This window comes from Morchella sextelata, assembly GCF_020137385.1.
Source record: "Morchella sextelata strain SCLS chromosome Unknown scls_6, whole genome shotgun sequence".
Classification (NCBI taxonomy): Eukaryota; Fungi; Ascomycota; class Pezizomycetes; order Pezizales; family Morchellaceae; genus Morchella; species Morchella sextelata.
Window position 1 is genome coordinate 2,137,804 of NW_025408621.1, and position 13,650 is coordinate 2,151,453.

General features: G+C 46.6%; 1 protein-coding gene across 1 annotated transcript; it reads right to left on the minus strand.

Moving 5' to 3' along the window:
• Positions 1-11,611: 11,611 nt before the first annotated feature.
• On the minus strand, positions 11,612-11,881 carry H6S33_011669 (uncharacterized protein; the record flags this gene model as incomplete). The annotated part of the gene is made up of 1 exon (XM_044843056.1): positions 11,612-11,881. The coding sequence occupies one exon, from the start codon at positions 11,879-11,881 to the stop codon at positions 11,612-11,614; it is 270 nt and encodes an 89-aa protein (XP_044696437.1).
• Between the last annotated feature and the right edge of the window lie 1,769 nt (positions 11,882-13,650).

The window sequence follows — 13,650 nt, forward strand, 5'->3', positions numbered from 1 at the left end:
GTGTATTTAAGGGGCCCTGATATAGGGATAGGGCGCGGGATTAATGCTTGTGAGGGGACAATGAGATTGGTCGCGGGTTGGTCGCGGGTTGGTCGATGATGGGTTCTTCTGGTTGAATCAATCGGCCGGTGGAATATTACTATGGTCGTGAGCGCTGGCTATGAGGATTTCGTAAGGTTCCGACTCTGGGAAGGGGGTGGCGGTGGTAGTGGTGGCGATAAGAAGTTGCAGTTACAGAACACCTACGGTGTAACCAGAGTTTCGGGTCTCCGACGTCTTAACTAACGAATAGCAGCTCAGGACGGAGATATCGCCAGCGCGCTATATATCCGGTTTGTAGCATATTAGTTTTAAGAGATGGTATGAAGTTAGTGCCCGCATGGTGGCTGTGTAGTTTTAGTACTTAGTTGTTCAAATAGCGAAAGATTGCCAACCCCCCGAACACCTTTAACCGTCCATAATAATAACTTGACCACAGCAACGGGCCATCCATCCACAATCGAGGTCCACCTAGGTTCAAGCGCCATCTATATCTAGTATTAAAAACGCTGCCCTAGGGTCCTAGAGTCCAGTTGACATCTTACAGCCCGGGGCACCTCTATTTTCGGTACCGTGTTTCCATCCCCACGTCATTAGCGCCGGCTCGTTAATGCATATACGGCACGTGCAGTGCTGCAAGTAGGGACCATGAAGGCCGCCTCGACCCCAGACTCGGCGCTGAAGTCGTAGTTAAGCTCCTCAAGACTAGTAAAATTCCGATACTGATCCGTATTCTGTAGCTCCAGCACGGAGACACAAAGCGAAGCTGCACGGCAATATCGATAGCTAATCATGATATATCACTCGGCTGCTAGCCACAACGTGGGGGAACATATACCGCGGCTCGCCCATGTCCTCCCCCTCAATCCTATGAAAAAGACTGATATACGTGTAAAGATTATCGATATCCACTGCTAGAGACCGGTGGCGTTAGTTCTGTGTAGGTTAGTTGCAAGGCCGTGTGCCTACCCTGCCCCTCTCTCGACAGGCAGTTGTTGCCGCAGCCGGAACAACGAATCCGCTCCGACTTGGATATTTCGTTCCTTCACCTTTAATAAACTATTCTGAGCGTACAGTCAAATCTCGATGGGATTAGCACGGCCTGAACCACCCAGTGCCGTCAAAAGATACACCCTCGAGCTAGACTCCAAGTCCCAAGTAACCCGATTAGCAGTGCACACCAAACTAGCCCCCTCTTTGCATTCTAATGCTTCCACGATCGAATGAAATATACTGGTCGAGTGCTAGGCATTAGTATTCCAATTGTTAGGGTCTAGGTTGCTCTAGTCCCTCCGAGTACTCGTTGCTTGTAGAGCGCTGGCGCAAAGGGTCTGTCTTGTCGGGGTTGCACACTCTGATGGACCAACAGAGCCAAACACTCGGGACATAGACGTTTTTAGTCAAGCTGAACACCCAGCTGCATGCTCCGGACGGGTGTCGGCCGACGATGGGCACGTCAGTTGCCCATATATCGATTGATGAGGATACTACGCACACACCATTATTATAAAGTATCGGTGCTTCTATATATTAGCTGCTGTAGCGATTATAAAGTTGCTCCCAAGTTCGCTATGAATAGCAAATTCTAAGGCGAGGAGAGCGAGATTTTGAAGTCGTAGACGTACAGCCGCATTCGAAAAGTACAGGCACCCTACTATATTGAGTCGTTCATGAATTGTAGCCCACCAACAACCATGGCACTCGCGTATACTCAACTTATTGACAGGTATGACTGCAATAGAGACATTGCAGCTCTCTCTGATAACGGTCTCGAATATTAGAATTGCAAAGTAGAAAGGACTGCCTCGTGAGTTTAGTCCGGAGGTGCCAAAACTTTCCGAATGCGGCCGTACTTGGCTGCGTTTGGACGGATTTTGAAGCCGAGTGATAGGCTATGATGTAAACTATTTCCCCTGCCAGATTCCTTGACGGTAATTATATACGCGCTTATCTCTTGTTACCAGCCAAGCCCGAGAATCTGCTTGCTCAATCAACCTCCTTGTGGGACAGTGTGGGTCTTTTCATCGGGAGGTTCACCTTTTTCGAGGCTATATGCTGTCCTGTATGATCTGCGGCGAGGGTATAACGCGATAGTAGACTCGTATTGTCCTGTTTCCTGTACGACTCCCATCTCATCAAGTGGTCGGAGCATCATGGATGATCACTCGACTAAAATAACCACCGTAAACCTCGATGTTTAGATGTTTAATAAGGATCGAAGATATTAAGAACGTTGTTACTGCTCAATCACCTGTAGCGTCTAGTCCCCGTTATTTGCCGATCAGTTTTGAAACACCAGAAGTGTCGAAGAGTTGATATTAGGCGGTATATCTCATCTGGAGCCCTGATATCGATTTCTATTTCAACGAAATTGAGCCTCATCTATAGCGGTAGATCGAGACTGTGATTCTCTGCTTCGAATCCCATTATTCGAGTCCTAGGCCTGTGCCTGATTTATAGCCTTCTTCAAGTTCGAGGGAAGCTTCTAGATGAACAGTTTCTAGCCCGATGATTGCATATTTGCCTGGACGCCTTACATTTAGCCCTAGGCCTACAAACAGCGGCCAATATTTGCTAGTTTGCTAGTTTGTTAGTTTGCTTGTCTGCTTGTCTGCTTGTTTGCTTTCCCTGTTTCCCCACCTTCTCGAAAGCCCTAGATTGGCAAACATACCAAGTTTGCTGGTTCGCGTGGTCGATTCACTGTTTATCTCACCTTCTCGAAAGCTCTAGACCGAGAAACCTCCCAAGTATGCTTGCCTCTCTGTTCGCTTTCCCTAATCGAAAGCCCTAGAGCGGCAAAAATCCCTATGTTTGCCCTCATAAGAGCAAGCTCTAATTCGAAAGGAATTCAATTTATGGGCATTAGGATAGAGTATATAAGGAGCCTTCCCCCCCCTCTCCCCTGCACTCCCCATCCTCCTTCTCTTCTTTCCTACCACCAGCAATCAAGATACTCACCAAGAGGCCTGAAGCTGCTGACATTTCTTTTCATCCCCGCCGGCCATCAGAATATCCCTCGAGGGGACTGAGACCGGATGTGATTGCTTTCGAAATTTCTTTCCCTTATCATCGGTAGTCAGGGTTCTCGTCAAGGGACCTGATACTGAGCGAGGTGTTCCTTTTCTCATAATAATAACTGACGGTCATCAGAATAACCATCAAGGGACCTGAGACTGGATAGGATCTATTTTTTTCTCATGGAAATTAGTATTTGGAGTTCTTACCAAAAGACTCGCTAGTGGCTGGGATATTTTCTTTTCTCAATAATCACTATCGTTTCCTCATAGTCGTCGCTATCGGTCCTCGGAATAACCATCAAGGGAACTGAGACTGAGAGGGATGAATCTCTTTCTATACTCCATCAGTACTCGGAGTCTACTCAAGAGACCTGTAAATCGACGACTCGGTTTCTTTTTAGCATGGTCATGCCCACCGGTCGCCAGGATATCCATCAAGGGAGCTAAGACTGGATAGAATGATTTCTATTTAATATTCGACTTTCTTTCCGATCATCATAAGTACGGAGTTCTCATCAAGAGGCTTGACACTTAATGGGATGACTTCTTTCCATCATTCTCATAACCGCTAGTCATTTAACTTTCTATCAAGGAAACCGAGGCTGGGGGGGGTTAATTTCTTTTCACCACTGGTTATCTGGATATCTATAAAGGGCCCTAGAACAGGGAGCGATGCTTTCTTTTCTCATCCATCGGTCGTCAAGAAAACGATTAGGAGGATCGAGCCCGGGCGGGGATTACTCTCTTTTCTATCACCACCGGTAGTTGGAGCTCCTATCGAAGCACCTAACATTGATTGCGACAATTTCCCTTCTCTTATTCCAGACGGCATCGGAATTGCCATGAAGGGGACTGAGCCTGAATGGGACTGTTTCTTATACCCGAAAATCATTGGCTTTGAAGTTCTCATCAAGAGCCCGAGAGTGATTTTCGTCTTCCTTTTATCATTACTGGGGGGGGATAAGAACACCCATCAAGGGAGCTGAGACTGGACAGCACAATTACTTCGCCGTAGGATCCCGGTAGCCAGACCTTCCATCAGCGCAACACCATTCGTTAGGTTCCCATTAAGGGATCTGAGACCGGATGAATATTTCTTTCCACCGTTACAATTGGTATCGAAGTCCTTAATAATAGGCCCAAGACTAGGAGGTGTGATATGTTTTCGAAATCAGTATTTTTCATCATCATAATTCCTATTAAAGGGTTTTGAGGCTGGGCGGACTGATCCCCTTTCTGCGCTATTATCGCATCCGAAGTTGTCATCAAGAGGCTCTATGATAGGTGGGGTGGTTTTTTCGTCGTCGCCACTGGCTCTTACTTAGGTGTTCCTACCAAGGGACTTAACACCGGCATTAGAATTCCTATCGAAGGCAAGTATTGTTTCTTCTATGGTTGCCATGGACAACCAATTACTTCATAAAGATATCTGAAGCTGATCGGATGACATCTTCCAAAATACCCCCGCTGATTATTAGAAGACACATCAAGGGGGCCGAGATTGTAAGTGATCTTCTCTCTTAGTCACCACCGACATTAGATGCTCTCATCAAGGGATCGATGTTGGATGGAAGGATTCCAATTTTACCTTCACAACCGGTATTAGGTGACCCGTAAAGAGACATAAGCCTAGATGGACGATTTCTTTTCTATCACCACCGACATCTGATATTATCATTAAGGTACTCGGTGCCGGGCAGAGCTAATCTTCCCTTATTACCGATGGCTGGCAGATGTCCTTTAAAAGATTTACTGCTGTTTGACATGATGTACTCTCTCTTGTTATCATCATCGGCCATCAGATGTCCCATCAAGGGACTCGATGCCAGATGAGTAAGCTTCTCCTCGTCCCCCGCCGGGTTTAGACGGTCTCCTTTCCCCATCATCACCATCGAAAATCGAAGGTTTCCATTAAGGGGCCGATACTGGATGGAATGACCTCATTTCGTAGCCACCAACCTCATCTAAGGCCAGAAGCGATAATCTTCCCCCTTTTCCTCATTTAATGGTAGAAGGGCTTTCCTTTCGTCTTTCCTTTCGTCTATGACGTCCTGAGGCTCTCCCTCAACCTCTCTTCTTTTGGGAAGGCTTTCTTTGTAGCGGCTCTTATTTTGTTTAGTGGTGGATAAGGTTTCTTTTACTTACACAGTATATCGTCGGGGGCTTTCCTTTTAGCATCTTCTCTGTGTTGGGATAGGTAATATTCCTTTCTCTGCTCTCGTACGCCACCTTCCCCATCTTGAGGAGGTGGTTTATTTTGTTATGTTCCTATTACCTGTTTTCCTTATGTTGTCCTCCTCGTCAGGAAGGCTTTCCATTACTACCTTCGTTCCCACAAGATGGTTTCTCTTTCCTCCATGAAACAGATGGTGTTCTTTTTTCTTGCCATTCCCCTGCCTCGTCAGTCGAGTGACATTCCTTCCAGTGTCTTTATACGATGGCGAGTAGCCATTTGTCGGAGTATCAGGGGTTTCTTTCGTTTATTTATATCAGACCACCGTATGGTGGCGAAGTTTTTCTTCTCAGTTTCTTTTCTCTGCTACCCTCCTCCCAGTTAGCTCGTCGTGGAGGAGGTTCCCCTTGCCTACACTACTGCAACTTGTAAGGAGGGCTTTCTTTAAATGTTCGTCTCTTCAGGTCCCTGCACATTCCTTTGTGGATATGACTAACTTTTCTCCTTTCTTTTCTCAGGTTTGTTAACGTGCCTCAACCTCGTGTACGGGTTTATTGGCTTATTGTTTCCCTCTTCACACTGAAATAAGAAGAGTTCTTTTCATGCTTCTTTTACGCAGCCGTATGTGAGTCCTCTATTTGTTGTCCTTTCTTTTCCCGTCGAATGATATGGAGGACCTCTTCCCCGTCGTCTAGCTCAGGTATTCTTTTGCCCGTGTTCACCAGAAGCTAGGCCTTTAACCCATCAACTGCCGGCGAGGTGCTTTCTTCTTTTGATTATCTGTTCGTGATATATCCACAAGGAGAGTTTTCTTCTCACGTCTTTCTTCCTTATACGAGATTTAACTGTATCATCTTTCCTTTCCCTTCTATCTGTAAGGCCTTGTTAGTATACCCGCATAGGGCAGCTCCCATCGTTCGATACCTTCCGATTTCATCATCCAGTCACTGTATTGAAACATCGCCCACTCGTTTCATTCTCAAGATTTTGCAGCAGACCTATGTCTAGGCTCAGACTTACTTTTGTGCACATGATTCCGAAGCCGGCATGCCTAAAGCTTATGCTGCGGTTATATGGCGAACTATCGTGGATATTGTTCCGTCTTCCGTCTAGAGTCCTGGTTGTCAACTTCAGCTCCTGCAGAGAGAGATGCATCATTCTTCCTGTTCCTGAGTGGGGCCTTGTATCTGCGGAAAAGAATATCCGTCAAAGATGCCAGTTGGTGTGGCCAAAAAAGAAAAAAGAAAAGAAAGAAAAGAAAGCGAAATCATGAACACAGTTTACGGAGTTCCAGCAGCGGGGGGCTCGGGCCGGGGGCAGGGGGCGATCAAAGATACCAAGCAGGATGACGTTGGCCGAAAACGAAATTGAGTCGTCATCCAAACCTTTCTCTGATCTGTATAGAGAATCAGTATAGCAGGTAAGTGAGGAACTTAAATGCCCGACCCAAAAGCGGGCTGGTGACAGAGCGAGTGATAGTCCATGAGTAGCTCAGGACTTATCAGTCGCGTCATGGGTTATCACTCGCTGTAAGAAGGTGAGCTGAGCACCCGATTCTATCGATATCAAGAGTTCTATCGTAATCTGCTTCAATAAGCCTCTTCTGCGGAGACTTCGTACTATGTTGGAATGCTTCGCTTTTGGAGAGTGGTATTTCGGCAGGTTGTACTAACTTTTTATAGGCCTCTTTATCCCTTCAACCGCCAGACCCAATTGTGGTTACAGGATCCTAACGCGATGTGAAAGTCGTGAGGTATGGTATGTGTTTCCACATTGCGTGACTATACTCTACTTACAAATTTACAATCCGGCCTCTCGAGTTACGTGGTATTCCGACAGTTAGTGTCATATCAAGCAGTGGATATAAACAGGATATAGATTTCTGCAGGTAGGTCTCAGCTAACCGCTTTATATACCTCTCATCCGGGGGAACCGAACAGCAAATTGTACTAAACTGGTGGAAAGCGCGTAAGAACCGAATAGGTAGAAACTAGTAGATCACGACCTAGAGCCGCCCAACCCAACTCAGTCCTGAGCGGATTGCAGCATGAAACAGGTTGGTGGATCGAGACATCACGATGCTGTAGGCGGTTGACGAAGCTCGGCAATCCACAAACAAGACTAAAATATTCGTCGGGTGGCCTAAGAAAGCGACGAATCTTTTAGTATAGTTTGTGGATCGCCGGTGTTCATGAGCTGCCTATAAAAACGACCCGGTTAGGATAGTAGAGGTAGGTCTTGACATTAGTTTAATAGCATCTATATGCCATTAGCCATCTCGGAAAGCTTAAAGAGGCTCCGGAGGTGTAGGATCTGGTCCTGAACGAACAGAAAGCTCAACGTACGTAAAAGGCTTTGACCGCTCAACTCAGCTTCAGGCCTATCTGCGGCAATACGCGACTATACATGTGTCATCATGAGCGGCTAGATACGAACCGCTCAACGGCTATGCCGTAGGTCGCCAGTCCAAATTGAAAGGAGTAACTGAACGAGATATGGTTAACGTGCTCGTTCAAACGCCGTCAATGTTCGTTTTATCATTGGCCGGTGAGCCTTTAGAGTACGGCAGGAAACTAAATGAAATAGTAGACAATAAGAGAGTTCGGTAGAGCACGTTAACCATATCGCCTTCGGTCACTCCTTGCGACTTGGACTGACCACCTAATCGATAGCTATGTGGCCTAACGGGGGAAAGTTTAGCTTTTTCACCTTCACACGCCTATCTCTGTACACCGTGGCGTAGATTATTTGAACAAATGTATTAACACGCCACAACGATTGCGTGGTTGGACTCGGCTAAGCCTATGTGTTAGTTTCGGAGAGCCTATAAAACTACGCTACAGCACCCACTTAATCTACTCATCATCACTATCACATTCCTTCATCCGAGAATTTTGAGCACTAGAGTCTCCAGGCTCTCGATACTAAGACCTCGAGCACCAGCAGCGTGAGAACGCCAAGAACCGGAAGTCTTTATCAACCTTTTCGTATCTCAAGTGAAGATCACTAGAGCAGTTTTTTCCCATGAAACGCGCAAAGTAATGATTTCTCCCTGGTTTGATGATATACTACTTAACATGGCAGCTAACGGTCAAATATGTGTTGACATCGGATCATAACGCATCACTCGCATCATATCAAATCACCCGGTCATGAAAGATAACTCGCGTCATGTGAGATCACTCGGATACACAATTAATGACCCTTACGAACATACAGCCTTCAGGTCATGGTGGTTCTAATGAGCCGGAATAGATGTGTAGGAAAACTGGTAGATTCGATTGTAGACCTGTAATCGGGTCACGTTCTGAGGACCTACCGGTCCTTGCTCCGTTGCCACCTCGAGGATTCATCTCCAGGCAATGGTATTTCTTAGTTCAGCTCATCTTCCATGAGTATCTGTTATTTATCTCATCGACAAGCTCTTGATACTCCGTCCTCTACCCTATTTGAAAGAATAAGGATGGTAAGTTGTATTTATGGCCGAAATGAGACTGGCGGCCTGCCTTTTCGAGGATCAAAATGTTTTTTATTAACGCTTCAAAAGTCTCGCCTTCCTCTATTCTGTGGGCGACAGTGTTGTGGGACACATTGGCCACTCTTTTTTCTGGTACTGCCGAGATACACCTATACTCCTTCGATCTCCCCCTGAGCGCCTCCACTCGACGGAACTGACTCTTAAAATGTCTTATATCTACTCGTGCCCTATCTCCATGTAATCCGAACTAGCCCGCCAGGAACCAAAAGTCTGGCGGGTATGATACCATGTGTTATTAATGATAAATAGTACAATCCTATGTCGAAAACCTGGTAATCAAAATACTTTGTAGTCTTTGCATGTTTGTCTGTTTGCCTGTTTGCCTGTTTGCCTGTTTGCCTGTTTGCATCATTCGGGGGAAGAGGCTAGACTCCCATGGAGCACAGTTTTTGCCTATTTGCATCGCCCCCGAAGATTCTAGACTACAATAGAGCACATTGTTTGCCTGTTTGTTTGTTTGCCCCGTCTAATTGAAACCTCTGGATATGGTTAGAAGGCTCTAGAACAAACAAGCATTCCAACGTTTTCGCTGACAAGGGCAAGCCCTAATTCCAAAATAATTTATTTTCAGAGGTAGGGTAGAGTATATATACCGAGCTTCCTCCCCTCTTCCTCTTCATCATCACCGGCAATCAACTCTTCCCATAAAGGGTGTTCGATTCTAGGAAGGACGGTAGCTTTCCCTCCTTTCATTATCCTCCGTCCCTTGTAGATGGACTTCCTTCTTTTCTTCCTTTTTTGCCCACCCTTTATTTGGGAACTTTCCTTTCTTTATCTTTTTGCCGCCCTGTATTGGGAGGCATTTCTTTCGACCTTTCTTTGGGGAGCCAAATTGTAAAGGCTTGCCATGTCTACTTCTTTTCTTATACCACCGTCTTGGATTTCCTTCTTTCTCTGCTTTTTGTCTGACCCTCGCGGGAAGGAATTTCATATGTCCTTGTTTTATGTTTCATTCGCCTACCTTATTGTTAAGGTAAGTTCCCTTTGTCTTCTTTCATTCCTCTATTTTATTTTTTGAGAATTAATAGTTTCTGTCTCAGTCTCTTCGCATCAAGTGAGTCCAATACTGGGAGAGAAGGTGTTCCCTTCCTTTCGTCCTTAACCTATTATAGCGCGAACTTCCCTTTCTTCCCTTCTCCTTTCATATCTTCTTGAAGTTTTCTTTCTTCCGCTTCCATCTTTAGTCTGACCCTCGCGGGAAGGACCTTTTCTTATGTCCTTGTTTTGTATTTCATTCGCCTACCCTATTCTTTAGGGTGGTTTCCCTTTCATCTTGTTTTATTCTTTCGTATCTTTCTGTCCCAGTATCTTCCCATCAAGGGAGTCCGATACCGGGAGAGACAATGTCTCCTTTGTTTTTTTATACCCGCCCATTCATGGGAGGTGCTTCCCTTCTCTTTCTTTTCTAGCCACCTCGCCTTAAATGAGGACGTCTTTTCTTTCCTTTCTTCCTGCCTACCTTATTATGGCGAGGAATTCCCTTTCTTGACTTCTCCTGATCACTTCTGGTTCATTTCCGCTCTTTCTCGTCTTCTCACCCTCTTTGTCCGGCCCTTGAGGGACAGACTTCTCTTATAGCTTTGTTTTATATTTCCTTCGCGTACCTATTCTTAGGAAGGCGTTCCTTTTGTGTCATGTTTTCTATTGAATATCTTCTCAGCCTCTTCTCATCAAGGGAGACAGATACTGGGGGAGAGCGTTTTCTTTTGTTTTCTCTGCTTACCTTATCATGGGGGGTCTTTCCCGTCTTTCTCTTTCAGCCGCCTCGGCTTGGGGAAGATTTTCCTTTTGTCTCATGTTTCTTTTTCTTCTGCATACTTTCTGCTAGATCTCATTCCAGTCCGTTCCTATCAAGGGAGACTTATACTGGGAGAGATCCTGATCTTCCATTTCTTCTCTATAGCTACCCTTTAATGGGGGAGCTTTCCTTGCCTCTTTCCCCTTTAGCCAACTCACTGTAGGGACGGCCTTTCTTTCCTCTCTTCGTACCTATTCTCTGGTGGCGAAGAACTCCCTTTGTTTCCTTCTGTTGATCCCGTCCTCCTGGATCGAAGCTTTTCCCCATCGGTAAGTGTTTTTATTTTCCTTTGCCTCGTTATAGTGGGTATTTCCTTCCAATGCTCTTGCTCTATGTTCCTTATGCGCAGGTTATAGTGGAATTTGCTTTGATTTAGCTTTACCTAGCGCGTTGTCGTGAAGGGTTTTCTTGTCCTTTTTCTTTCACCGCCGTAGTCAGGGGACCCATTCTTTAAAATGCATCTGCTCTCCCTGTCCTTCAGGTGGTCGGGGGCCTCCTATTGAGTGGATTACAACGAGGGAATGTACGGCTTGCCAATAGCAATAGCTTTTGCGTTCAATGAGATCCCGTACGACATCGTAATATCTGGCGGAGTGCGACGCAACGTACGAGCCATGACAGTCGGCGGGGGGGTGGGGTGGACCTATACTCATATATAGATCTAAGAAGAAGAAGAAGGCTAGAGACCTTCCGAAAGCGTTGGGGTTGTCGCTGTTGAGTGTTGCTGTTGTCCTGGCTCTTTAAAACGAGAGCTGAAGTCTCTAGTCGAGTAGGTGTTGCTTCGGGATAGACTTGAACTCTCCTTAGGCTCTGTTGTCAGAGTTATTAATGCTTTCGTCACTCCATCAACCGCTCTCATCCATCAAACTGATAGACGGTCGTGGGCAAGAGCATGGTAGCACTGTTTTGGGCCGCTATGATTGCTGTATTCCAACCTATCCCCCAAAGGTGGAGAACGGAACTGAGTTGAAGATTGGGCTGAGCAAAGCCACTACATCCGATACCAGACATCAGCACACCCTCTTAGTGCTCAGCTGTCGTGCGGGTCAAGGACTTCCGCCCCTGTCGTAATTATAAAGAGCGCGTTGATGGATGACCGTTGTTGTTGCTATTGAACGATAGACACTGAGCCGAGTAGAGACATTGAGATAGAAGAGTACCTCGATGCGGGGTAAGTTGGGTGACTGCTGTTCTTTGCAGGGTCTAACCTTGGCATGGCGGGCTCGGAAGCGGCTAGCTGGCACCTGAGTTCGCGGATAGTGAGATGTCCAGGTAAGCATAACCAAGCCCGCACCGGCTTCAGCCGGCTGGACCATGCGAGCAGGGTCGACCTCGAACTGGATATATACGGCCCGCGTTTAAAGCATGGCTTGGGATGAAAGCGGCCTTATACGGCATGACGACACGGTGAAAAAGGAGATCTTTCTAGTCCTTCATGTGTGCGCAATCATCGATAGTCGCCAACGTCACAACTTCCTGCACAGACAGTCATTGGTACTAGTGGGTCACAGTGTCTCACTCGACACAACGACACAATGAGCTATGCGGCGTATAGGCTAGAACCTTTTTTCAATACATCTCTCTTGTGCAGCGCAAGTCTTGCGGTATTCATTGGGTAAGTGATAAGCACCTGACATGCTGCCGCTAACAAGACCGACATATATACCACGTGCACGCTGTCAACTCCAGCATTGATAATCACCTCCACGTGCGCTACCTGGTGCGGGGCGGGTGCCAAACGGAGATACGAGATTCTCCCTTAATCAATCGACACTACTATGCGCTGGGGCTAGTCATCCGACGTGGCAACACTTCGTCGTGTTCCTGTACCTGCTTGTGTGTCATAGAATTACAGATCTTGCGCATTTTTGTAGCGCCGTTAATGACCATATTCGGCCCGCGTCTGGTACTGTATCCCCGTCTGATGGGTGGATTTAAGCTTCTCCGCCGCTCTTTGATATGGTAAGTGGTACCTGTGGGACGGGAATGTGCTCCGTCAACAGCATTGCGAGGGTAGTCGTGGGGTTGCGGGTATGCGGGAGCGGGAACGATGCCGGGAGCGGGCACCACCGGGAGAGAAAGCGTACGTCGGTAAACCAAGTCAAAATGCAAGTGCCATGATCATAGCTCCTTATATTTCCCCATACATACCAGTTGTTAAGAAGCAAAGAGAAAAACCAGAATATTTTGACCTCTCAGCCAGCTGTCAGCAGGTCTCAGCGTGAAGCAAAATGGGTAACATACGCACAGCCGCCGAAAAACATCGGTTTCCAAGGAATCAGGTCGTTAGTATTCGGGTGTGAAGGTTTCCAAGCTTCCGGCGTGTAGCGGTGGGCCGGAGGGTGAAGGTGGGTAGGGGAGAACGCAAGTGGTCGAAAGAGAACGTTGAGTACATGTAGTGGGGTGGCGGGACAACACGAGGGGTGAATACAGGACAACAGTAGCAAAGCTTAATTTCTCGTGTCATTTAATTTACGGACGACCATACATCTCTCTGAAACGGACTGCAACGTCAAGTCCACCACGCCTCACCCCGCAAGACTAAGTACAGAAATGAGATCCCGAAGGACTACTTTCTACAGCATCGCGAAGCCTCGGGATGGAGACCTTAAGCCTCTGGTCAGCCTACAAGTCGGACGTATCAACCAAATGATGGCCTTCCTAACACAAACAAGACTGCATCTACAGCCAACCCATGACTCCCGGACTAACAATACTGAAAGGTTCAACCATAATCTACACCCTAAAATCCAACTATATCGCCGCATTTCAGATGTGGGGCAAGACCACTACTAGCAGAACCGTATGTTCCCAAAGTCCGAAGGCCGAAAGCTCTAGATCCGCGTGGAGCGTAAAGGTGCTATGGATAATATCTACAGGCTTCACACTTATCAGGATAACTTAAAGCTTGGGATTCATGTATTGATCCGCGGTCAGGCATAGGGAGAAGGGCTCTTTCACTGATATAAAGATATCTAGAAGCTGCTGTCGCGGGGTTATACTGCACAGTGGTGTTGCGAGAACGGGGTTAATAATTAGAGTTAATGGGGAGCATTAACGTAAACAGAAAAGGACGGTATGCGAA